At 34.1% G+C, this 23,795-nt stretch overlaps 6 protein-coding genes and 1 long non-coding RNA gene across 28 annotated transcripts; 2 read left to right on the top strand and 5 right to left on the bottom strand.

The window, feature by feature from the left end:
* Window positions 1-268: 268 nt before the first annotated feature.
* On the top strand, window positions 269-4,595 carry LOC114879180 (syntaxin-18). Of its 5 annotated transcripts, XM_029193840.2 has the most exons (3): window positions 269-380; window positions 474-662; window positions 2,874-4,595. In XM_029193840.2, the coding sequence occupies exon 3, from the start codon at window positions 3,133-3,135 to the stop codon at window positions 4,123-4,125; it is 993 nt and encodes a 330-aa protein (XP_029049673.1). In that variant the 5' UTR covers window positions 269-380; window positions 474-662; window positions 2,874-3,132; the 3' UTR covers window positions 4,126-4,595. The 5 variants fall into 5 exon arrangements, with proteins under 5 accessions (XP_029049673.1, XP_029049675.1, XP_046143811.1 ...); XM_029193842.2 differs by lacking the exons at window positions 269-380; window positions 474-662 and adding an exon at window positions 1,336-1,356; XM_046287855.1 differs by lacking the exons at window positions 269-380; window positions 474-662 and adding an exon at window positions 2,416-2,505.
* LOC114879178 (coatomer subunit epsilon) lies at window positions 732-2,397 on the bottom strand. The gene is made up of 3 exons (XM_029193838.2): window positions 2,086-2,397; window positions 1,410-1,898; window positions 732-1,335 (listed from the first exon to the last, which is right to left on the bottom strand). The coding sequence occupies exons 1-3, from the start codon at window positions 2,284-2,286 to the stop codon at window positions 1,027-1,029; spliced, it is 999 nt and encodes a 332-aa protein (XP_029049671.1). The 5' UTR covers window positions 2,287-2,397; the 3' UTR covers window positions 732-1,026.
* On the bottom strand, window positions 4,255-10,661 carry LOC114879176 (RING finger protein PFF0165c-like). The gene is made up of 4 exons (XM_029193829.2): window positions 10,355-10,661; window positions 6,249-10,127; window positions 5,959-6,172; window positions 4,255-5,888 (listed from the first exon to the last, which is right to left on the bottom strand). Exons 2-4 carry the CDS (start codon window positions 10,101-10,103, stop codon window positions 5,695-5,697), a joined length of 4,263 nt encoding a protein of 1,420 aa, XP_029049662.2. The 5' UTR covers window positions 10,104-10,127; window positions 10,355-10,661; the 3' UTR covers window positions 4,255-5,694.
* Window positions 10,662-11,253: 592 nt separating this feature from the next.
* On the bottom strand, window positions 11,254-18,547 carry LOC114879234 (probable serine/threonine-protein kinase kinX). 10 transcript variants are annotated; one of them, XM_029193979.2, is made up of 14 exons: window positions 18,455-18,547; window positions 18,111-18,277; window positions 17,656-18,047; window positions 16,324-16,573; window positions 15,689-16,229; window positions 14,681-14,961; window positions 14,522-14,622; window positions 14,193-14,422; window positions 13,856-14,114; window positions 13,414-13,770; window positions 13,253-13,343; window positions 13,125-13,222; window positions 12,690-13,040; window positions 11,254-12,590 (listed from the first exon to the last, which is right to left on the bottom strand). In XM_029193979.2, the coding sequence occupies exons 6-14, from the start codon at window positions 14,955-14,957 to the stop codon at window positions 12,288-12,290; spliced, it is 2,067 nt and encodes a 688-aa protein (XP_029049812.1). In that variant the 5' UTR covers window positions 14,958-14,961; window positions 15,689-16,229; window positions 16,324-16,573; window positions 17,656-18,047; window positions 18,111-18,277; window positions 18,455-18,547; the 3' UTR covers window positions 11,254-12,287. The 10 variants fall into 10 exon arrangements, with proteins under 10 accessions (XP_029049812.1, XP_029049806.2, XP_029049809.2 ...); XM_029193973.2 differs by having other exon boundaries at window positions 13,125-13,343; window positions 15,689-15,892; window positions 15,991-16,229; XM_029193976.2 differs by having other exon boundaries at window positions 13,125-13,343; window positions 15,689-15,892; window positions 16,000-16,229.
* LOC114879236 (dehydrogenase/reductase SDR family member 7) lies at window positions 17,708-22,262 on the top strand. Of its 5 annotated transcripts, none has more exons than XM_029193987.2 (8): window positions 19,603-19,687; window positions 20,659-20,802; window positions 20,882-21,034; window positions 21,117-21,223; window positions 21,302-21,541; window positions 21,613-21,732; window positions 21,799-21,968; window positions 22,030-22,262. In XM_029193987.2, exons 2-8 carry the CDS (start codon window positions 20,679-20,681, stop codon window positions 22,103-22,105), a joined length of 990 nt encoding a protein of 329 aa, XP_029049820.1. In that variant the 5' UTR covers window positions 19,603-19,687; window positions 20,659-20,678; the 3' UTR covers window positions 22,106-22,262. The 5 variants fall into 5 exon arrangements, with proteins under 5 accessions (XP_029049822.1, XP_029049823.1, XP_029049819.1 ...); XM_029193988.2 differs by lacking the exon at window positions 19,603-19,687 and adding an exon at window positions 20,175-20,432; XM_029193989.2 differs by lacking the exons at window positions 20,882-21,034; window positions 21,117-21,223; window positions 21,302-21,541; ... (1 more) ...; window positions 21,799-21,968; window positions 22,030-22,262 and adding exons at window positions 17,708-17,799; window positions 18,113-18,217; window positions 18,498-18,647; window positions 18,965-19,188; window positions 19,282-19,443 and having other exon boundaries at window positions 19,541-19,687; window positions 20,659-20,793.
* Window positions 18,559-19,579, bottom strand: LOC123988340. Of its 4 annotated transcripts, none has more exons than XR_006829937.1 (5): window positions 19,488-19,579; window positions 19,171-19,415; window positions 18,948-19,048; window positions 18,761-18,870; window positions 18,559-18,658 (listed from the first exon to the last, which is right to left on the bottom strand). It is a non-coding gene; the product is annotated as an uncharacterized LOC123988340 (long non-coding RNA). The 4 variants fall into 4 exon arrangements; XR_006829938.1 differs by having other exon boundaries at window positions 18,761-18,888; window positions 18,960-19,048; XR_006829935.1 differs by having other exon boundaries at window positions 18,960-19,048.
* Window positions 22,117-23,511, bottom strand: LOC114879237 (28S ribosomal protein S2, mitochondrial). 2 transcript variants are annotated; one of them, XM_029193992.2, is made up of 3 exons: window positions 23,148-23,511; window positions 22,978-23,073; window positions 22,117-22,902 (listed from the first exon to the last, which is right to left on the bottom strand). In XM_029193992.2, the coding sequence occupies exons 1-3, from the start codon at window positions 23,182-23,184 to the stop codon at window positions 22,250-22,252; spliced, it is 786 nt and encodes a 261-aa protein (XP_029049825.1). In that variant the 5' UTR covers window positions 23,185-23,511; the 3' UTR covers window positions 22,117-22,249. The 2 variants fall into 2 exon arrangements, with proteins under 2 accessions (XP_029049825.1, XP_029049824.1); XM_029193991.2 differs by having other exon boundaries at window positions 22,117-22,908; window positions 23,148-23,509.
* Between the last annotated feature and the right edge of the window lie 284 nt (window positions 23,512-23,795).

The raw sequence follows: 23,795 nt of genomic DNA, 5'->3' as shown, positions 1-23,795 counted from the left end.
AATTCGATCGCTGCGCCATCTATACAAAGAAGACGTAAACTACTCGACGATTTACCGACACTACTCGACAGCCACCTGCGCCATCTATCGGTAAATCGCGGAAACCATTCGGCGAGTAGTTTCCGCCGTTTTCGTATAGATGGCGTTAGTAGTTCAATCAGTGCGGTCCCTGCGTTATCCCCACCATACGCGCTCCCCACTCTAGAGGAGTGGGACAGTTCCGGCATTCCCGCCACGACAAAGGGAGCGGCAGTCGCACATGGCCACACATGGCACAACATGGCACGCGCGCATATCGCAATCGTAGCGAGGTAAATAAATATCGCGAAAGTCTAAGCTTGCCTACTTATTTGGTCACACTCACCCCGGGAGTTTAGGAGGTCTGCTCAACGATTAAATAACATTTTTGTAAATCACTGTAAATTGTGTGGCACTGTCAATCTACTAATGTATAAAAATTCCTTTTTTTTCAGTGATATATGAGATGAAACTTTATTAAATAATACATACATCAATGTCATGTATGTTAAAATGCATGCAAAACGAAATGTTTTGGTATTTCTTTTCTTCGCAGTGATTTATAATTGTATTATAAAATGGCAGCCATTGTTATTTGTTTTGTAATTATGTATTCTAAATACTTTATTAAGATTGTAGATAAGGTAAGTAATTTATCGGTAGAATATTGTATTATTGTATACCTTAATTATACGTGTAAAAATTGTAAATACTTTTACTTGTCTATCATTTTATTCGCCAATCATAAATATTGTAGAAATTTTATGTAAAAGTGAAATGGTTTCTTTCTTTCTTTACTTTGTATAAAATCACTAAACAAAAAACGTATTAAAAGAAATATTCTTCCATGAAGAATAACAAAGAACATGAATTCGTATAGTATAGTGCACTATACCCTGCAAAAACATTCTAATCTTACAGCACTTGGTATCTAGAATTAGTATTGTTACATTACTCTTAATACTCATGTTTAATTTAATCCATAAAATGCTATAAGATTCAATACATTTAGGCGGACGAAGAATATTGCTTTCTGAGCCTCTGAAACTCTATTTCTTTTTGTAAATACTCTTTGACAAATGGATGCTCCAAATGGGAATCTTTCAATTGACTCAGATAACGATTAGCGACTTCGGGAGGTTTTCCCATGTGTTGTGAAAGAACAATCATGTTGATTAAAGTGTCAGGATTATTACTATCTTTGTCCAGAGATTCCTGTAAGGCTGTTTCAGCTTCTTCGTATTTAGCCTGTCCAATGAAACAAGTAGCTTGTCCGTTCAACAACATACTTGTACTGGAATGTTTATCTATCATTTCCTAGAACAACATTATTTTAATGTAAGTTGATACCTAATTCATACATTCGATACGACAGAAAGATCGTTGTATACCTGAAATATATAGTAAGCATCTTGTAGCTTATCACCACCGCTGCTTATGTTCAACCATGCTTGTGCTAACTGAGTTAACGTGGCGTCGTCATCTTTCTCCTGCATTGTTTTCAATTCTTTTTTCGCAAGATCTAATCGATCCATCTTTAAATAGATTTGCAACGTTAAGGCTAAACATTCTAAATGATCAACATTGCGAAGTATCCTAAGAGCTGCTTCTAAATTTTTCTCATGATAGTAAATGGTTGCAGCAACGATCAAGAAGTTATGATTATCGTAATTAGCACGGTTCGTCGCTTCTTGTAGCTCTGTGACTATTGCCTCTCTACGGCTGGGATTTGCAAAGTAATCAGCCAACATTTTAAGCGGTTGCAAATCCGGGGGTGATGAGTTATTAATCTCATCTAAGACAACACGAAATTTCCGCTGTGCTATGTAAGCACGGTAAAGAAATACATCTCGCTCCATTGCCACCTCCGGCGAAGATGACTATGATAGTGAAAGAAAACGGTGTCAAATAATACAAATTAATTCTAACATATGTAGATAAATAAAAAAATGAACAATGAATAGCTAGACAAACTGTTCGTTTCGATGGTGTAGAAAAAAAAATCATTTTTATAAACGATCAGAATGAAAGTAACGTTAGTATAAAATGGATTTTAAAGAGACAAACCTTGATTTTTTGCGCTTCGTTGATACATTGTTGATAATTGCCAATATAAAAGTGATTTTTCACGTCAAAAAGTTCGTCAACGTCTGCTTGCTGCTGACGTGCCATCTTGTCATTTCGATAGCAGTATTCCATTTGGTTACGTGTTCCGGTTTTCAAAAATGATACTCTGCAGTACCGACTATTTACGTTGTTGATGAACATTATTTGATTCTACTTTTCAAAATTCGATGATCTCTTTTAATTTGTCAATTTAGAAAACGTATATCTTTAATTTAAATGTGATTCCTTATTACAAAAATAGAATTCTTTAACATATTACTACACATTTTACTAATATTTATTTTCATTTCATATATTACCTTTTAATAAAAGAGAAAAAAAAAGTGCAAATTATTAACAATTTCACACACAGTGAGACGTGTATGTATATACGTATATATATTTATGTATATATGTAAATACGTATTACGTATATATATTACAGATATGTATTTACAAATGATTAAATTTTATAGAGAAAATGTTTCTAAGAATGAAATACAAACTGTATTCTTTCAAAAGTGACATATTTACGTTTATAGAAAGATAGTTTATTTCTCTCATCACATTTCCAATCATGTGCTGACTCAAATAAGACAATTGTAAGAATTAATATTGTTGTACTTATATTTTCTGCTTTATCAATGGTGAACTCTTTTGATTTACTAAAGTTATACATACATATATGTATGTATATATATAAATAATTTAGCATATTTTATGTATATACAATCATTTTGTGTTTTTAGGTTACTTGCTGTGTTATTAAACATCACCTAGCAAATATAAAGTTAAAATGAAAGATTTGGTTAAAATGACCACTTTCTTTATTTTAATTTGACAAAGCGTTACATTATATGATTTATAATAAAGATACATATTGATTTGATCAGAGAATGCGATGCGTTTGATGACTGATAAACCATAAGGTGTATCGATACACGTAAAATAAGATATTTATTTTTATCGAACATTCCATAAGAAAGGTGATTACAAGAAGAATTAACAATGGATGTCAGTTCATTATTTAAAGCCAGCGTGAAGACAGTTAGTCTTCGTAATAGAGATCTTGGAACTATCAATAGTATAAGAAATCTGAAGAAAGTAAGAAGCAAGAGCGCATTCTTTGTAAAAGCTCAAGGTGTAGTTGCACAAATATCAAAGTTACGTGAATTCTTAATAGAGAATCGCAAAGCATACTTAAACTTTTCAAATTATTTGCCAAATGTACCAAGTATGACTGATGTGGACCGTGATCAGATCGATGTAGGTGCACAAAAAATAATGAGTACTTGTTCTCAGTTGATCAAGGAATTGAGAAGAGAAATTGCAGGCTGCGAAGTTTCTCCACAAAATTTGGAGCATAGAGAAATTATGTTGCTGTTAATAGAAGATTATTTGAAGAATGTTTGCAAAATTTATTCCGAACAAAAAGCAATGAGGGTAAAAAGAGCAATGGAGATAAGAAAAATTGCCAAGTTGGAATTAAATTCAAAATCTGTGAGACAGTTGGAACTCGAAGCGAAAAGAGCCGCCGCCGCCGCCGAGTCGAATACAAGCGAAACAACAACAGAAGATAAAGAGAACAAGATTAGTTCGAATAATTCTAGCCCGATGAAAATACAGGAAATAAATGGTGATGTAAACGCGTTAATGTACGAAGAGGAGGAGATATCAGCCGATGATATACAACTGTTTGAAGCAGAAAATGAACAGTTGTACAACGAACTTAACATGCTCACGGAAGAAGTTAAACAAATCGAAACCAAGGTTGTGCATATAGCAGAACTTCAGGAGATATTCACAGAAAAGGTATTAGATCAGGATAAGGACTTGGACCGTTTGACGACAACAGTTGTCGGGTCGACGGAGAACGTGAAGGAAGCTAATGAACAAATTAGACAAGCGATTCAAAGGAATGCAGGACTTAGAGTGTGGATTCTCTTTTTCCTTTTAGTAATGTCGTTTTCTCTATTGTTTCTTGATTGGTATAATCCTTAAAATAAAAATCGTATATATATATTATTTTATTAAACGTTTTGTACATACACTCAAAGAATGTTGTACATTATTCGAAATGCTACTATAAACCTTGTATGCTTATTAGTTTTTAAACGACAATGAACAAAGTTTTGCCAAAATATGTCACTGTATTTTATCCCCAAACATTTTACATGATAACTACATCTTACATAATAAAATTTATCGTATATGTATATATTTACTTATATACACAGACATTCGCACATGTGCACTTTCCACATACATTTTTATCATTTTATTGATATTTGGTCTAACAGAGAATCATTCTGTAAACGAATTACTGAAAAAGTTGTAAACACGGTAAAGATACGGTTTTAGTATCTTTCATTGTTAAAAATCATTAATGCTACCTTAATTTGAAGTATTTATAGGCAACTCGCTTGATATTTATTATTTTCTTTTCTTTTTTCTTTTTACGGAACATATTATATTCGCTATGTGCATAGGCGATAAAAGATTTTATAAATTTCTTTTAGTAATGGGGGGTATGTATATCTAGAATATAAAAATGTAATGTAAATAGTTTTTATGATCCGTTATTGTAATTTCAAGTAAAAAAATATTTACAGGATATACTACCCATTGTTAACTTTGATTTACAGTACATCAATATTTACTATGTATGTTCTATTGAAAGGGAACTAATTGTAAGTTAATAAAAAGATTTATCATATCGAGATATACATACATGTAAGTTTTTCGCGTAATTGCTTTCACCAACAGACCAATAGTTATTAACAAAATCTTAAAGAGAGAAAAATATAATAATTCTCGTACAACTAAATGCGTTATAAAAGAAATAATGCATCGAATTATTTACATTGATAATGTAAATACGAGTTGATAGAAATTCTCATTTCATCTTTTCGCATAACGATACAACAAAATGAAAAAAAAAAAAAGAATATAACCAGACAAAATTTAATGCTACTAACTGTGGTTCGTATTAATAAACCTCCTATCGATTAAAATATAAATGGAATAAGTAGTAAATATCGAATTGTGTACGTTACGATTAAGAATCATCTTTTAAATTTACAGTTTTTTTGTTTTTCTTTTCTCTCCTTCGTTTATTTATATATAAAAGTGATTTTTCGTTTAGAATTTTATTCATAAAAAATCTTAGAAAACGCTAACATTACGTTTTTTCATAATAACTGATCACCTTAAAGGAGAAATCTTTTTACACCAGTTATTCACAGAGAACACAATATTGTTATACATATATAAAATATACGTTTTATCAGGAAATTAATGATGATACATACATCGTGAGAAGATTCGCGAGGGTTTCTGTAATCGTCGAATATTAAAGTAACGTTCTGAAATGTTCGAAGGAAGAGAAAATTGTTGTTGGATAAAGAATAAAAAAGAAGAAAAAAAAAAAAAAGAAAAAAAAAGAAAAAAAAAAGAAATAGAAATAACATTCGGTAATATAAGAGAATTTTCGAACGTATAAAAGCTGATTCTCACCTCTAGATCTCTAGAATTAGAGTAACCGATTAGAGTTCCGATCGTTAAGCGTACCTAGTTTTTTTTATAATTATATTTATAACGTGGCTGCGAATCATACCGACATAATTGTCCTTCTATCAAACATTGAACGATCCACGTTGCAGAAAGCAATGGAATTTGTAATTCAGCAGCTTTCTCTACTGTCCAAGACGGACACGAACCGTTTGTAAGAATCACTGTACCGTCTATATAATTTTCCATTGTATCTGCAAATGATTGTACGTAAAGAGAGAGAGAGAATAAGACAAGGTTTAACAATAAAAAGATTTCTCATACCTGGTTTATCCGCCAATAAGACACAAGCACCTGCATTTTCACAAATTTGCCGCCAAAATGTAACAAATTGTTTATTAGATTCTATAACCGGAATTATTACAATAATCCGGGTGAATGGTTTGTTACTAGGTCTTTGGAACATTTCAACGTACGACTGTTTATCTAAACTCCATCCTGCGGGTAATTCATCCTCGGCTGGATTTACAATTTTTCCCTATACGAAGAAACGATATATCATAGAGTAAAAAGTAGAGTATAAAAATGATGATGTAGATAGGTACGATACTTACTTCTTGACAACATCTTATAATCCAATTATGATTATAAGCGGGTATACCAACTGAGAGACACAACAAAGTTTTTGCCGTACTATTTGGTACGTTTGTTATTAATTTTGTATTTTTGTACTCTTCTCGTGGTATTTCATTAAAGTCCGTGTAAACTTTTCCGCCACCCGCTACTATTTGTGTAGTTAATCTATCCCTTATAAAAGGTTTCTTTACCCAGTCTTCCTCGTTTTCCGTTCCCGGATCTGAACCATAATCTTTGTTATCGATTTGAAAACGGTCAATGGTTTCTACCGGTGCACAAGTGAGAATGAAAGACATGCCTTTGAAGAGATTCGAATCCGTGCGTGGAATTGGACCAAATATCGCAATAGTTTCCTCGTCTTCGACTTTCTTTTTATTACTTCTTGATTTGATACTTTTTATTCGATTCTGTGGTCCTTTTACAGTTTGCTCGTAGGGAGTTCCAATGATCTCAGGCTGTATGCCGATAGAAAACATTTCATCTTTCAGAGAAAGGTTCGAATCGCTAGAAACAGCATCGCTGCTTTCAGATGATCTTTTCTTATTTTTTTTATTCATAATGGATGAAGAAGATATACCAGAAACAGATGGTTCCGATTCGTTTTTACTCGGTGTATGAATTAATTTATTAGTTTTAGGCGTTAGATATACAGGAGTGGCAATCCGTTTCGAACGTCTCTTACCATCAACCATATTGTCTAGCGTTATTTGACCTAAATGTTTCGGCGTCGATGGAAGACTTTTATTTTCTGAAGAAATTTCCTCTTTTAACAATTGAGCCTGATCGCTGGTTAAGAAAATATTTTTAACTTGAACTTTTAATCTCTCCCCTTCGTCCGTCTCTACGATGTAATATACTTGGTTATTTACAGTATCGGTATCGACAATAATACCGCAGGATCCGTAATCGTCGTTTTTAGTAGTAGCGTAAACGGACAAACCCTCTTTTAAAAGTGCTGGTATCGTTATAACAAAGTCTTCTATAAGTATCTTATTTTTTCCATCATAAAAGTTTACTTTATATTTCGTTTTTACTTTATCAGTAACCGTACCAGGATAATAATTATTGTCAGACCATTTAGCAAATACCTCTTTGCCAATTAACTCGTCCGTTATCATTTGTGAGAGAGATTTTGCTGAATCATCTACAGTACCGGTTAAACCACTATCCGTCTGTTGTTCTATTTTATTCTTTTTTCTGCTCGGTGTATTATTATTGCTTTCCGTTTGGTTTACAAGTCCTCCTCCACCCGCGGAATGATGACCATCGGCTGATGACTTTAGGCTTTTACTTCTTTGCCTTTTCACCGATTTACTTTTTTTCGTGCTTTTCGGAGTTTGCATTTGCACCTGCTGTACCTGCTTTACCTGCTCTACCTGCACCAATTCCTGGTTAGCTACTTCAGGAGTAGAGGATCTGATTTTTTGTAACTGATCGTCTATTCTTTCGTTACTAACATTGCAGGTGGTATCGATTCCGGAAAGTTCCGTATTAGCAAAATTTAAAATAGTCGTCGCAAGAAGGTGACTATTTTGCCATTCTTTGCTAACCCGTTCATACGCTTCGTCTAGTGCTTGCTTATCGTGCAATAAATGCATGTCTTGTATTTGTTTTCTCGCATGCTTTGGCAATGGTGCCTTTGGCAATGAGAAATGTGTACTATCCCTTATCGCAAGCTTAGCCGTCAATGATGCACCGCTAGATGCAGAACTTAACGAACTGATGGTAGATGCGAACGACAGTCTAGAAGGATTCAATTGATACAACTGTGGGTTACTATTTACCGATCCAGGAGATGCATCTTTATTGTCATTTCCAGAAATATCTGCCAACGAGGCTGAAGTATCGTTATTTTTTTGTCTGATCATTGTCAACCGGTCAGTGGCTTCTGGAGCGACAGTTTCGCATTGTACACCGGTGATTTCTTTGTTGAAAAATTCCTTTGTACCCTCGTCGACGTGTAACAAGCATTTCATTCTTACATATATACCAATTTCTTTTTCCACCTGAACAACAGCTTTTGCGATAGAATTACTGTGAGTTAAATTAGACTTAGTTTTATCATCTACTATAAAAACATCAGGTTCGTTATCACTTACACTTAATAGTAAATCGGCATGATCGCTTGTATCCTTGGATAGAACAGGAACAACTGCTTGTTTCACTTGCTTATTTACGTTACACACGGGCGTAGAAACACTACTACCGACTAGTTTATCATGGATAACCGGACCGTCGCTAAACGTATCCGACTGTAAACTGGCCGTACTGTCTGTATCGCATCTTTTCGATTCGCTGCTTCCATTCATTAATTTGTTAGATTTAGTTGATTCGAAGGACGCTGATTCTTTGGTATTTTCGATCGATTTGAAACTATACTCGCTACTGCTTTTACTCTCGTAACAGCTTTTATATATCGTGTCAGACTTTGTATTATCCAAAAGATTTTTCTTCTCTATCTTTAAATCAGAATCTTCTTGAGACGAATCTAGCACAATCTTTTCTCCATCCTCGTCGATTTCTACTATTTCTTTGGGTTTTGCTTTCATTATTTCATGGGCCGCGGTTCGATCGTATATCAGTTCTACGCTGTTTCTTGATTTACATAGATTTGTTGAATTTAAACTAGAATGAGATTCGTTTGTTATTTCATTGGAAACCACCGATGTTTCTCCTATTTCTTTGCCTTTTTCTTCTAAACCTATACCATTTTTATTATTATCCGCTCCTTTCTCAATACGCATTTTAGAATCTTTTACACAAGTATCGATCAACTTAATACCACCTGTATTATTGGCATTATTCGAATCTGATTGCATTTTCTCGATTGTTGCCATCTTAATAGGGGGGGACGTAGAAGACGTAGAATCATTTTCTTTCATCACCGATGATCTGTTCTCTTTCAGCTGCACAGCATTCGTTGTATCAGAAAACTGTTGACCGTGTGCTTCTTTGTTCGCAACAGCTTCGTTCAATATTGATGCATCATTGAAATTTTCATTTTTATCAATTTCAAAAATTTTCACTTCTAATTCAGAACGCTTTTCTTTTGTTGATTTTTCTTCGTTCGTGCTGATCTTTTCTACCATAGTCTCGGCATTCTCGTCCCCTGTATCTTGAGTCTCGGCAATTATCACATTTCTTTCGGAATAACTTTTAGAAAATTCCTGATGAGAATCGTCAGATTTAAAAGAATGACAACTTTCTTCGTCCTCGGATTCTTTCTTCTTAGAAATTACTACATCTTCCTTAGCTTCTGTTTTTAATAACTTTTTCGGTGGCTCATCGAATGACTCGGCCTTGCGTTTTAGATTTGTTGTTGTCGCGTTGCTAACAACTTGCTTCTTATTGTTAGACGATGAATAAGCTTCTGGCGGTGTACATTCTATTACTCCTTCTTCTTCTTCTTCTTCTTCTTCTTCCTCGTCAGATTGTTTGCTTTTGCTTGTTACAACACCGCTGTCATTATTTTTTTCCTTTCTTTCATTTTTTTCAATTTCTTCTATCTCTTCGAGCAATTCTGTATTTTCTTTTGCACGTTCTGCCTTGGCAAGGTTATCTTTTTCAATATCCTGATGAACACTGACCGACGTGTCCGTCAAGTCCGAAGTTGTGTCTACGTTAGCGAGAGAAACAGGAAGCACGTTCCTGTTCTTCTCATTTTCTGGCTTATCTAGGGATTCCTCGTCACCGATATCTACAAGATGAAAATCCTGACTCTCGCTGTAACCACTGAACCCACTGCTTTCCATGATATTAGTTTTCTCCAAATTTTTAGAGTACGTATCGTGATCCTCGATCGTACAAATTTCTTTTTTCTCCATTTCTGACATTATTTTCTTTTTTCGAATGACATGCTGGAATAAAAAAAATATATGATTATTTTATATGTAGAGAAAATCAAGCAATGTTAATAAAATGCATAATATATGATATTTCGTATAGACAAAATTTGAAAGGAAATTGAAGGACACCCTGTATATCGATACGGTGTTTACCAACGAATATGGAAGGTTACGGCGGGAACGTCATGTGATCATGAAAATTGATTGAAAATCTCGCTTTAACGAGAATACAAACATACCAAAGTTGATTACATACAATCAGATATGCTATTCTGATAGGACTGTTCCTACTTTTTTGTTAGAATATTACATTTGCTATGAAAGATAAATATGTTCGCCGGCCGACGAAAGCGGGATCTCATCTATTTCTTATACTCGCCACTTTCACGTTTTCCTTTCTTTCCTCTGAGTTTGATATTATTTTTCTTTCTTTGCACTCTTTTATTATCAATCTGAAAGATTACGTTAATAAACCGGCCTCCCATAAAAAATACCACAGAAACGCCACTTTTTGTTCACAAAGGAACACAGACCATAAAACGCCATCGCCACTTTTATTAATCATAGATTATGTAATTCTAGATTTGCAGGGTTTCGCGGGTACATACATATGTACATAGATGGCAAAGTACTGTATGTTTCCAAGTCGGCCAATCACGCTTTTTATTGGAAACGGAAGCGTTCTTCCGAAAAGGGACACGGCGAGTCGCTACTTGCAAACGGACTTGAAGTAGGACGCGTTTTTTGAATCGTACGTATCGTATATGTATTATTATTATTATTATTATTATTATTAATAGTAAATAGTAATTATGTCAGATCATAATAAAGACGTTGTTCTTAAAATAAACAAAATCAACTTAGAATTGAGAAAAAAATTGGAAATGGTTTCCAAATGGAGAGGTACATTCGTACATACATACATAATTTCGTGATGGACAGTTTTAATTGTAATTATTATTTTCTATCGTTTTTAGTTGAATGCGCTCAGTTGCAATTAGAATTCTTAAAGTTATACACTCCAGAATGCCTGGAAATTTTAGAGTCATTTAAACAAACTATGGATACTACGAACATTACGGATACTACCGATAATATTGACTCGACCAACAAATCATCGATCTAAGAAACGAAGGAATTAAAATGTAATTATATGTTGAAATATATTTATTATATTTGAATATAGGACTGACACATAGAATGTAGCGAGTGTTTCGATAACATAAAAGGATATAGACGATAGGTAGATTTTTCTATTATCCAATCGCATAGAAATTTATATTGTAATAGAATAAATTGTCCCTTTTATAAATTTCATGAAATATCCTTCGATGCTGACAAACTTGGACAAGATGGAAGAAATAAGTAAATTCTTAATTTATCATTACATAAATAGTAGCACCAGAAAGTAATGGAAGCTGTCGAATAGATCTAAACGGAGGTATGACGAAAATTTATATCTTTCTCAATTCGGTGTTTAACATCTCTTTTTATAATGTATTTTATTATACAATTGATTTTGTTTGCGAGGTATCTACCCGAGTTTCATAAATGATTTGTTTTATCGACAATGATCTTTATTCGATTGTACATATATTCTTTAAGAAAAGAAATTCAATACTCGTTCCTTCTTAAAATTTGATTAACAAAAGTTTAGTCAGTAATTATTGTCTTTCATCTTTCATTGTCGTATTTATTTCGACTAAAGAAAATAAAGAAGAAAAAGAAAACACCTCGCAAATAGAAGAATCCATTCGGTATTTTTCTTAAAATTCTATTATACTGTATATCTCTACACGGAGAATTACACGGAGAAAATTTGAATTCCAACTAGTTTTCTCGATATTTCTCTCGAATCGACTTCAATGTTTATTCAATCTCTTCTGACATTCTATAATTTTTCTATCTTAAAGAAAATGAAGGTCAAGTTAATTTAATTGAAAAGCCGAAAGCATTTAGACCGATCTAAATGTATGTATGTAAACTGTTGGTTTGATTGCACACAAACTATACATATTGTATCGTTATGAAGGAGAATACTAAAAGTTATGGAAAATAAAGCTCGATTCGAGGTGACATATATGTATTTGGTGGAGAGCCGCACGTGTTTTCTCAACGTGACGTGGACGTCGTCTCACCGATATCGGTGTACCGATATTCCTTCCTCCTTTCTTATCGATCCATTTGCTGAGAGCCGATTGTTTCGTAGCCATTGTTTGGTCGTTGACCACCGTAAGGATAGCGAAGATAACGATGCAAGTAACGATAATGATAACGTCGTAAACAGGACTCGTTGCCGTTTATGCGACAGTGTATAGAGACTGCTGGCGGTGGTTGCAATCGTGACAATATTAAAGCTCTCCTTACACAAGCTACTATTCCCTTTTGTCCTTCTTGCGCTTCCTGAGCATTACAGATCCTTACCGTCTCCATATCGTAGTAGCTTAAACATTCTTCTTCTAGATCATCTTGAACCTAACGAGAAAGAAAGAGAGAGAGAGAGAGAGAGATCAATTTACAAGCTAAATTCCTTATCTTCTCAAAGAGGAATGAAAGTGATAGAAAAGTACTTACACAGGCCTTGCAGATTTGCAACATCACACAGGGCAGATAAAGCATCTGTGCCTCATCTCCGGCCAAACTATCCGCGGTTCTACATCGTTTTTCAATTATTTCCAACGCTGGGCAGACTCTATTCTCCTCAAAAGCTTCATCGTTCTCGGCTATATTGTTGCTTGTACGTTTTTCACTAGCCTTGCCAGCATTATTATTCTCCCGAAAACTAGACGTTTGATTGTTCTGGGAACGAGCAATCTTTTGCGCTTCTATTCGAACAGCCACGTTGTTCCTCAGTTCGTTCAGAGCTTTTCTCACCTTCTCTAGAGAGTAGGCAGCAGCTATACGAGCCATTACCTTGTCTTTCACCTATTCTCAATCGTTACCGTAACGTTAAATACAATTCTAACGATAATTGTAAATGGTAAAAGGTGAGCGTAAATATGTATGTACCTTCTGTAAGTTTGTGGCATCTTCCGAGTCTGCATATCTTAAAGCATCCTCGACAATCAAGTCCTTGATGTTCTGCTGCTGCTGTTGCTGCTGCTGCTGCTGCTGCTGCTGCTGCTGCTGCTGCTGCTTAGAGTTCATTTGTTCTAGTTTATCTTTTCTGTCGTTAGTTTCTTTCTGATAATCCCGGTGATCGTTCGCTTTCAGATTCTCAACCATATTCTACGATAAAAAAGAAAATTCGTAGGTCTACGATAAAGGTTAATACCCGCAATACGGTGAAATATTTCACCTCGTAATAGCGCTGTAACATCCATTCGTCATCTTGATTCTGCGTTTCTGGACCACCCATGAAGTTCGCCTTCTTTCTTCTTCGATCGATGCCAAAATATTGAGACCAATCGACGCTCTTTTTTCTTACTTCGATCGATTTAGATTTGTTAGGTTTCGTGACGTTCTCTTTTTGACCTTTCGGCGGTGGAGTGACTTTTGGAGACTCTGAGGAACTCTCGTGTTTGTGCTGATCATCGTGATCGTGATCGTGATCGTGATCGTGATTGTGATCGTGATCGTGATCGTAATTCTGAGTGTGATTTTGATTGTCTGTAGTAGACTGAGTACCAAACAGTGCACCCAAATCCTGCGCCACCTTCAAATATAGTGTATACAACGTATTTATTATTATCAGCATCAATATGTAAAGAAAGGTATAAAAATATTTCTTAACCAACTACCTTAGGATCTGTAACTTGTTTCTTGACTGGCATGGGTTTTGGACTCCTTTTGGTTACAGGATAACGTTTCGCCATGCCTCGATACGTTTCTAAATCACGTCCTATCGGATATCTGCCATTCACGTTCCTACGTTCGGCTAAAGGGGAGTACAACAAGTTTGGATCTCGATCAAACTCGTTTTCATCGGTTTCTCTCTCTTGTCCTCGGAATAAAGATTCTTTGTTCATCAGTTCACCCCAAGACATTGGAGCAGAGTTTCTGTTACGAAATATGTATTTCAGTTGATATACTTTCTATTCGAAACATCCCTATCCCAATTGCTACCGATATACTAACTCGTAAAGTTTATTGCCGCGATCGCGATCGCCTCTGTATCTATCGTACTGCATTTGATGAACGTCCATGTATCCTTCATCCCCTGTGTCGAGATTATACGATGTACCATCTTGCAACTCTTCTAGGAATAATTTCATTAGCTCTTTATTGTCTACGTTTAATCGGTCGGAACCTCTTTTGCGGTTCGAGGTTCGCTCGCGTTCTCGAAACGAAGACGTAATTGGTTCTTCCTAAAATATATCATAGAAAATATAATCTTAATTTTTCATTTCCTAAAATCCTAAAATCCTAAAATCCTTCAGTTCCAAAGGATTAAAAGAAAGAATTACTTGTTGAGGGATGTTCTCAAGATAATCGATCAATGCTCTTTCCAACAGCTTATTGTTTAAATCTTGAAAGCCATTTCCCACCGTTTCAAGTTGTCCACCGTCTACAATGAAATTTCCTATCAACTCTGTTTCATGTAATAGATGGAAAATTCAGTTTACCACTGGGCAAGAATTCGATTTCTTCATCCTCTTCCTCGAGCACCCTGTTATTATCCTCTGGACGTTCTCTGTTGAATTTTCTCTCATCTTCAGCATCGTGATACTTGAAAGATCGAAGATCGTTGTAATATTCTTGGCTGTCCAAAGACCTTTGCTTTCTAGTGATAGCATCCAGCGCGGTCTTCAACGACTCCTCCATCGTCTGATGAGAGGTGGGAGCCAGCGCGGTTGCTGTCCCCGCAATTAGAAACGCTAACAGCCATTCTTGTGGTAGCATTGTTCTTTAACAAACGAAAGAATACATCAACATCAGACACAGCACGCGATATCGCGTGGTCAATTGCTTAACTCTAGAAATGCTAATAAAGTTTAATCAAGTAAAAGGTAGACTGATATAAATTCCGTTGAGAATTCCTGCTGGAACGTCACGGAAAAGAAATCGTGTTAGCAGTTCCCCTGTATAATCAGCTTTCAGTCGCGATCGATTCCGTTCAAAGGCCAACGAATAACGAATGATTTCGTTTCGTTAAAGACGCAATAACGACGAAATCTAGTGATAGAACGAGAGATTATTTTGATCGGGTAAATCGGCTGAGATTCGTCGGGTACCTTATATACATATTATGTACTTATGTATATCTATGTCAAGACGCTAACAGATGGTGAAGCAAAACACGAGACATCATTGACAGAATCATCGGAATTGAAAAATCTATGTTACTTCTTAGATCTTACAAAAGAGACTAAAACAATTAAAGTTCATTTCCTTCGTTTAACAGAAAATGAAAATATTTTCTGCATCCCGTACAAAGATTGGATTTTAACAAATTTCTTCTTTTTTTTTCATAAATGAATCGCGTATCCTCGATATTCTTATCTTTCTCACAAGCTAAGAGAAGACAATTGGTATTAATTAAATGAAAGAAAACAGAAAATACGACGATGATGAAGATAATAATAATAATAATAATAATAAATCTACCCTGGTAACTAGGAGCAACGACTTACTTGCTTTTAATGATTCATTCGAGTATCACTAATCTTGGTGGTGTATCTTTCACGCGTTGCTTTTATCACAGCTTCTCCGTCGTTTGCTTGGTTCTTTGCAGCTTCATGAAATTTTGTTGGACTGTGTGTGTACCATGGTTACCGGTGACGAGGCCTTTTTATATAGGGGCGGCCAGTGATCGATAGAAACGCGCATGGATCTAGCTGTAGAATGGCAAAAGCGGCAGCAACAAGTAAAGGCGTGGGGTGTTGCCTGAGAAAATACAGGCCGACAGCGACAACCCTCACACCCACCTACTTACTTTACTTACATAAAGATGGAAGAAAAATAATAGACGCACGCGTTTCATAGGACATGAAAAGCCGAAAAGCCGAAAAGCAACCGATCCACCACTGATTAAATTGCGGATAATCAGTTTGAGCATTTTCCGTTCACGTTGAAGAGAGGATAACGTTCGATCTTCAGGATGTAGGACAGTAGAGCGTTGAATATTTTCTACGATTTATGTTGATCCAGTGATACCAATTTGGAAGGGTGTTTCTGAAAGACAAAATGGTCTGGTTGAAAGTGGAGATGCAATGGAGATCGTTAAAAAAAAAAATTCTCTAAAATTACGTTTAAAGATAATCTTTACGTTTAGAGGAGCAATCACAGTTTTTTTTTCTACAATATCAATCACAGTGTCATAAGCACAGATTGAACAAAGAGACTTTGAACTTGGAAGAGTCAGCTTTTTACGAGAAAAATAGATCGATAAATTCCGTTATTTTGGGGTCACAGGATAATAATTTATTTGAGAATTCTTCCTTCGACTTGCGGATATTAAACATTCTTGGTACTCCATTCTTGATATAGAACTCATTGTCAGTAGCCCACTCCACTAGCTAAAAGAAAAAATATACATATATGTATGTACATATAATAAAATTAATGATACATACAAGAGCGAAGTAAAGATTTATCGAATATCTAATTGTAAGATAATAAAAAATGTTGAAAAGGGTAGTCGACCAACGAAAAGGACAGAAAGTTGGTGAAACTTGTTTATTCAAGAATATTTTCATGAATTCGCGTTGCGTTTCGTTTCGTTTCGTTTCGTTTCGTTTCGTTTCGTTTCTATGGTTTCATCACCTTTTCTGCCTATTTATCGAACGACGCGTGTCACTTCCATTAGAAGGAATGCGACCACCCGTATGCACGTGACCAACAATCGTTGTTCTCGAGAATTCGTATGTATGCTCAGCCGCAACGTACTTGTTGTTAGTTTTTTAACTCTGGAAGATAGGTAGTTAACAATTGGATACGACAGTCTAACGATCTAAAATCTAAACCTAATTGTAAGTGATAAAGAAATGATAAATAATAGTAGGCTCTGTTACTTTTCATTCTTCAAACTAAGACTGAAAAATCTAATAAATTCTCTGACTTACTTTGACTTTCAACGTCTCCCGACGTACATACACGTATACGAAGTATATATGTATATCTATGTACATATATGTATACATACAATCGGTATTGTACTGCGCGTATCAGAGCATACTATTTAAATTTCTTTGTTCCAAAATATAACATCGACTTTTGACGGTAATTTAACGAGTTATCTACCTCTAAAAGACCTAGCAGTTTCTATACAATTTTTATCCAGTATCGCATCGATAAGCGATCGTTTATTATCAGGCGATAACAGTAAAAAAAAGAAGCACAATGGCTCGTCGATCAGTATGGAACAGTATCAGAAAGACCTTCCAAGCATGATACCGCTCGAATGCGATTTCTGAGCAAATCTGGATCACCTGACAAACGAAAGAAATTCCACCTGTTGGTTGACTCTCTAGAGTCCTTGGACACGAGTAACGCTCAGAATTAAACGACCTCTTAACGACCCTTTTAGTGAGCAAAGTGATCGGTCGCTCGCTGATCGATCCGTGTAAATCGTTCGTGTCCTCTAAATTTTCCAAATTACCTCCGTGATCGTAAGAGAATCCGATGTTACCGTGTGAAGGATGAAGGATGAAGGATTAATGATCACTCGTCAAGAAGTAGAAAGAAATGCACGTTAGTTCTCTTAATCGTGTCACATTTTCGACATCGGCTGATCATCGTACAGGTAGGTGTACGATGTTCTTTTTCTTCTTTCTATTTATCCATCCTCCTCTTCGTGACGATGTTTACACCTACAACCGTTAGTAAAGTGTACTGTTAATAGTTTGAGTGATATAAAAATTTATGTAACAGATAATCTCTAACAAAAAAAATAATAATAAATTAACACAATGTGCCATTAGGAAAGAGTAAAGAAATTTGATGCTGATCGATCGATTTCCGGTATCCCCACTCTTTCTTCCCGATGGATTTCTGGAATAAAGAAATCAATGTAAAAAAAGAAACAACAGGCTACAAGATATGATATTTACTTACAGAAAGAAATCATAGAAATTTTGAAAGCATGGAGATGCAACAGAACGGACCAAATTCATCGCCCCCTATTTTCTCAAATCCCACTGTTATCACCGCACAACCGCAAGGTGAGCGTAAATGTAAAAAGATATGCAGAGTTTTGCAGAATTGTTGTTGAAAGAAACATCCTAATAGCATAAAAATCAGAGAAATTTTTTCAATCATTTTAACACGTCGCAGGAATAATTATTCTTTTATGACATTAGGTATAAGGTAAGCGTACAGACTGTAACGTTAAATAGACTTTCGGTCGATACCGATACCTATATACCTAAAACGTTCGCATACATTATGCAAATATGTACCTATATGAAAGATTAATAAAAAGAATGACACCAATTTCGTCAGGAGATGTTCAACAGCCAAGAAGACCAATTCCTGTCAACACTTTGGACTGGGTATCAACCACGCGATCGCAATTGAATGCCCTCTCTGGAAGCCACTTTTTGGGCAACGTGGAACAATTAGAAATACATCAGATCGTCGATTTGAGTACATGTTCGTAACTCCTTTAAGTATAAACGAAAGTGTAAGCGAAATTTTTCAAAAATAAAAGGCAAAAATTTCACTGTTATTAAAAAATATTATAGTAATAATGTTAAGTATATTACACGCGTTCATTGCAACCTGTGCTAGTCAAACGGGTAGAATGAACAATCTTCTTTTTAATGTCCTTCATGCCAATTGACGTTGGATAAATTAGGTTGGAGCAGTTTCATACCTATATGAAACAAGGGAACTTAATAATAATAATAATAATAACAACAACAACAACAATAATAATAATAATTGATGAACTTTGTGTTTTACTCTAGTACTCGGTAGATCAGAAAAAGGACTCCAATACCGAGTTAAAGTACCAAAGGCCGAAACGCTATTCTTAGCGATGGAAGCGAGATCTGAAAATCGAACAAATGGATTGAGTTGGTCAAAATGGATTCGTAGAGACTGTACGTTCAACATTTTAGATCAATGCGGCGAAGTAGCATTCGTTATGAGAATAAATTCACAGTGGACTTACACCTTAAACAAATTATACGTGAGTGGAACTTTTATCTACACATAATATACATATGTATGTATAGGTATGTATAGGTATGTATGTACGTTCATGTCAGCAACTTTGATGCAGAAAATCACAGTCGGAAGCTCGAACCTGATCGGAACAGTGGAAGAAAATTTCAGTATATTAGGTCCAAGTTTCACGGTTTACGATTCGATGCGAAAACAACTTTGCAACATTTACGGTCCAAACGTTTGCGGCTGCTGCATGTACAAAGAAGCACAATTCCAAGTATGGTTAATTTTAACGATAGAAAAAGATACAATTATGTATACCTTTTACAATCTATGTATTTGCATGTTATTTCATTTTTCTCAATCGTGTTCAGGTAATTGCTATTGACGGTACTCATCAAATTGCATCCTTGATGCATCAATGGGATAACACTCTTCACGATTATACTTTATTAATCACATTTCCCGCCGACATAGATATCAAACTGAAAAGCTTACTTCTAGCCGCAGCATTTTTAATGGCAAGTATTCAAATTCATTTATTCCGCCATTTCCTTCAAGCACTTGTTCTTGTTACCACATGTTTCAAGGAAGAACGTAAAAGTTTCACGATAAAACTGATGTATGTATGCATGTTTTATCAAACTTTATGTCTACGTTACCGACTGTATATTGTAAGCAAGACATTGTATAGTTGTATAACAGATTTTATGCAATCACATTTCAATTATGTATCTATGTACAATCTGTGTGTATGCGTGTATGTATGCAAATTGCTCATTATTCGTTTTGAAAATAACCTGTAAATATTGAATTATTCAAGTTTTTATGTCATGAATATGTTATTTGAAATGCGATTAAACTTTTTATAGGATATTACGTTACAACAATATAGTATTATATATATATTTTACAGGAATATATATACTTCGAACGAGTGAGAAGAACATCGTAAATTTGAGAAAATAAATGAGAGGATCTATTATTGATTTAGTTAAAAAAAAAAAAAAACATATCCGTATATAATATTAATTAAAATTAAAAATTAATTGACAATGTATTACATTTTTTTTATTATTTGATTTAGGAAGATAGCTAATCTAAATTGTACACTTCGTATCTATCGGACACGATAATAATTTCTTTTTTTATTTATCTTATCACGGACATAACTTTTATATGAATAACTAGTCTCTTTTACACAGGCTTCTTCTAAATATATATTTTCAACGTTTATAGATATTTACTGTATAAATATATAAATACGTAAGTATAAGTGTATATATTATATATATATCAAAACATCGATTACGCACAAAATTATGTATCAATTATAAAAATAAAATATAAACTAACTGTGTTTATTGACATCGATAACAGTGAAACCTCCGTTCCGTTCTGTTAAATATTTTTCTATCAGAAACAACATATTATGTAAATACATATATACATATATAGACTTTTACAATAATGTACTATCTTTTATTTTCAGATTAAATTATTCGATTTAACATGGATCTTCTGGCCATCATTGGTTTAATAGTTGTAATTTATTTTCTTGTATACATGATATTCCCTTGGTTTCTAGATTCTGATATAAATCTTGCTTTGTACAAAAAATTTGGGAAACCTATAGGTGAGTAATTCTTAAACGTATATTTCATTTTTATTTAGTTCAAAATCACTCTTGTGTATTTTCATTTTGTATTTTGTAGCTTCTTTAAAAGGACAGGTAGTATGGATAACAGGGGCATCGAGTGGAATTGGTGAATACCTTGCGTACGTATTAGCAGAAGCTGGTTGCAAATTAATTTTAACAGCAAGAAGAGAAACAGAACTAGAAAGAGTAAAAGCTAATTGTATTCAAAGTACATAAATGAAAAATAATTTTCTCTACAACTTACTTTACTTTAAGTATGTTTGTTTTCAATTGTTTTTATTTATTTTTAGAAAATGTAAATTTACAAAGTTCAGACATCGAAGTACTCGTGTTAGATGTCAACAACATAAGCAACCATGAATCTGTATTCAATCGCATTATTACCAAATTTGGAAGAGTAATCATAAATTGAATTCTTTTTATTTATTAAGTCAATTTAATGTTGGATATTTATTGGATTGTAAATTGATTTTAGTTAGATATATTAGTAAATAATGCTGGACGTTCTCAAAGAGCGGAATGGGAGCAAATCGACTTGGCTGTTGACAAAGAAATGTTTGATTTAAATGTCTTTTCACAAATAGCTTTAAGTAGACTAGTGGCAAAATACTTTCTTCAAAAGGGTTCAGGTCATTTTGTAGTTACTTCGAGCGTTGCTGGTATCGTACCAGCACCTTTTTCTGCTACGTACTGTGGAACTAAATACGCGTTACAAGTTAGTTGTATTAAACTGTTACTATTACAATTGTATCGTTACACCATTTACTAATAACATCTCTTTTACAGGGTTACTTTGACTGTTTTTCTATAGAAAAAATGGGTAAAAATATCCCTGTTACAATGATATGTCCAGGACCTATTAAAACTAACTTTTTATCAGAAGCATATACGGAAAAACATGGAGAAGTAAATTTATATTAATCTTGCAATGAGATGTTTCATCAATTGAATCTCGATACATTTTTTTTCTAGAAATATGGTGAAGAAGCGAATAAAAATTCCAAAAACAAACTCAGTGCTGAACGCTGTGCTACGTTAATGGGGATCGCAATAGCAAATAAACTATCTCAAGTGTGGATTGCTAAGCCACGTGTACTTCAGTTGATATATTTGAGGCTGTATTATCCAAACATAGGAAGCTGGTACAGTATTTCATACTATCATGTTTCATTGCACATGTTTTATAATCGCATTACATTTCAGTATAATTAGTTTGTTGGGACCAAGATTTATACAACGTCTACGAGATGATAAACCAACGCTTAGGCAAGAACAATAAATATATTATAATTTACGTTACAGAATATTTATTCCTTTTTTTAAAACTAATTCATACTGTACAAAATCTTCTTTCCATTATTTTGAGGGAATTCAAGACGTAGTTTTCGAACCAAGTACAAATAAATTTAACAAGAGCAACTTACTACGATATGAAATCATGTTTCGTTTTTATTTCATTTCTGAAGTTTTTTCCTCTCATTATTGCGTTTTTAAATAGTTTACAATAAAGTTCTATAGCACAAGGTGTATCATCGTTTCCAGGAACAGGATACGTTATAAGATTTGGATTACAATTTGTATCGACAATGCCAATTGTAGGTATAGTCATTTTGGCTGAATGTACCACTGCTACGTGTTGATGAACAACAGATTCCATAGTATTAAGAAATATGCACAAATCTGGTAATCTAGTAATTGCTCCAAATTGAGATTCAGAATTTGTAAATATTCCATGTTTCCACTTTCTAGTATGCGCATATTCCTTACATTCTTTTGCAGTCTGTTCTACTAAATAAGCAATTTGAGGATTTTTTGCTACAAACAATATGATTCCACCTCTAAATGCTATATGAGCAGCAATATTTAACGCTTGTCGTAACAACTCTGCAGTTTGATCTAAATCAATTATTAAGTGTCCTAATCTTGAGCCAAATATAAATGGCTTCATACAATCATCCAAGGAACCTTCCTTATGACCAAAATGTACTCTTGCGTTAAATAAGTCCTGAACTGTAAACATATTATGAACACGAAAAAAATCTGAATGGTCCAAAGGATTTTCTTCTTTTATAATGTCTGAAACTAATACATTGAACGCATAAATATTAAATATACACATTTTATATGTAATAAATATGAGGATACTTTTACCATCTGCAGTTTCTTGCCGAGGTTCAAGTTTTGTCGATAATGGGTGCCTAGGAAAACATGTAACCAGTGGTTTTAGAACATTCCGTCCCTTCCTCACTATAATAAAATATAAATTACTTAATATTTATGTGTATACAAATTACATTAGTAGTAATTAATATGACATTTACATTGAAATGAAAATGTCCTGGTTACAAAGTAAGTCATCTCGACAAATTTTGTATGACACACTAGTGAAAATTTATAATAATAAACAGTTTATAGATTTTTTTTTTTGCTTAATAGGTTAGAAAAACAGTACTGCCGGTATAAATACATGAAATCTATTTCCTTGTAAATTCTAAACAAGAACTAATAGAAATTTAGTATGATACATTTCAGCAATTTTCAATAAATTGTTATGTACTGTAGTTCATTTTTATTTAGACGACACAAGAAAGAATTAACTCCGATATATAATATGTATATATATAAATACATATATTTACAAAAGTTATACGGAAGAACCCTTTCAACATTTTTTATCACCTCGACGTTCGCGAGGGAAACGACGCGACCTTCCTTTCCGACGAAGACCGGTCGGTAATGTTTCGAACACAGAAATTTCTGTAACGTATGTACTTACTTACTTACAAAAAATCAGATGTAAGATCAATCGAGTTAATATAATTAAAAAAAGAAAGAATACTTCTTTTGAAATTTTTTGAAATAAACACTTAACCAGTAACTTTTTCAGAATCACGCATTCCTATTCGTTACTTTTTACTTACGGATGTTTTTTATTGGTCGATGAAATAAATGACAAAAGTATTTAGCGG

Source organism: Osmia bicornis, chromosome 11 (assembly GCF_907164935.1).
Source record: "Osmia bicornis bicornis chromosome 11, iOsmBic2.1, whole genome shotgun sequence".
Lineage (NCBI taxonomy): Eukaryota > Metazoa > Arthropoda > Insecta > Hymenoptera > Megachilidae > Osmia > Osmia bicornis.
Note: the sequence above shows the minus strand (reverse complement) of the source record. Positions and strands in the feature narration are given on the sequence as shown.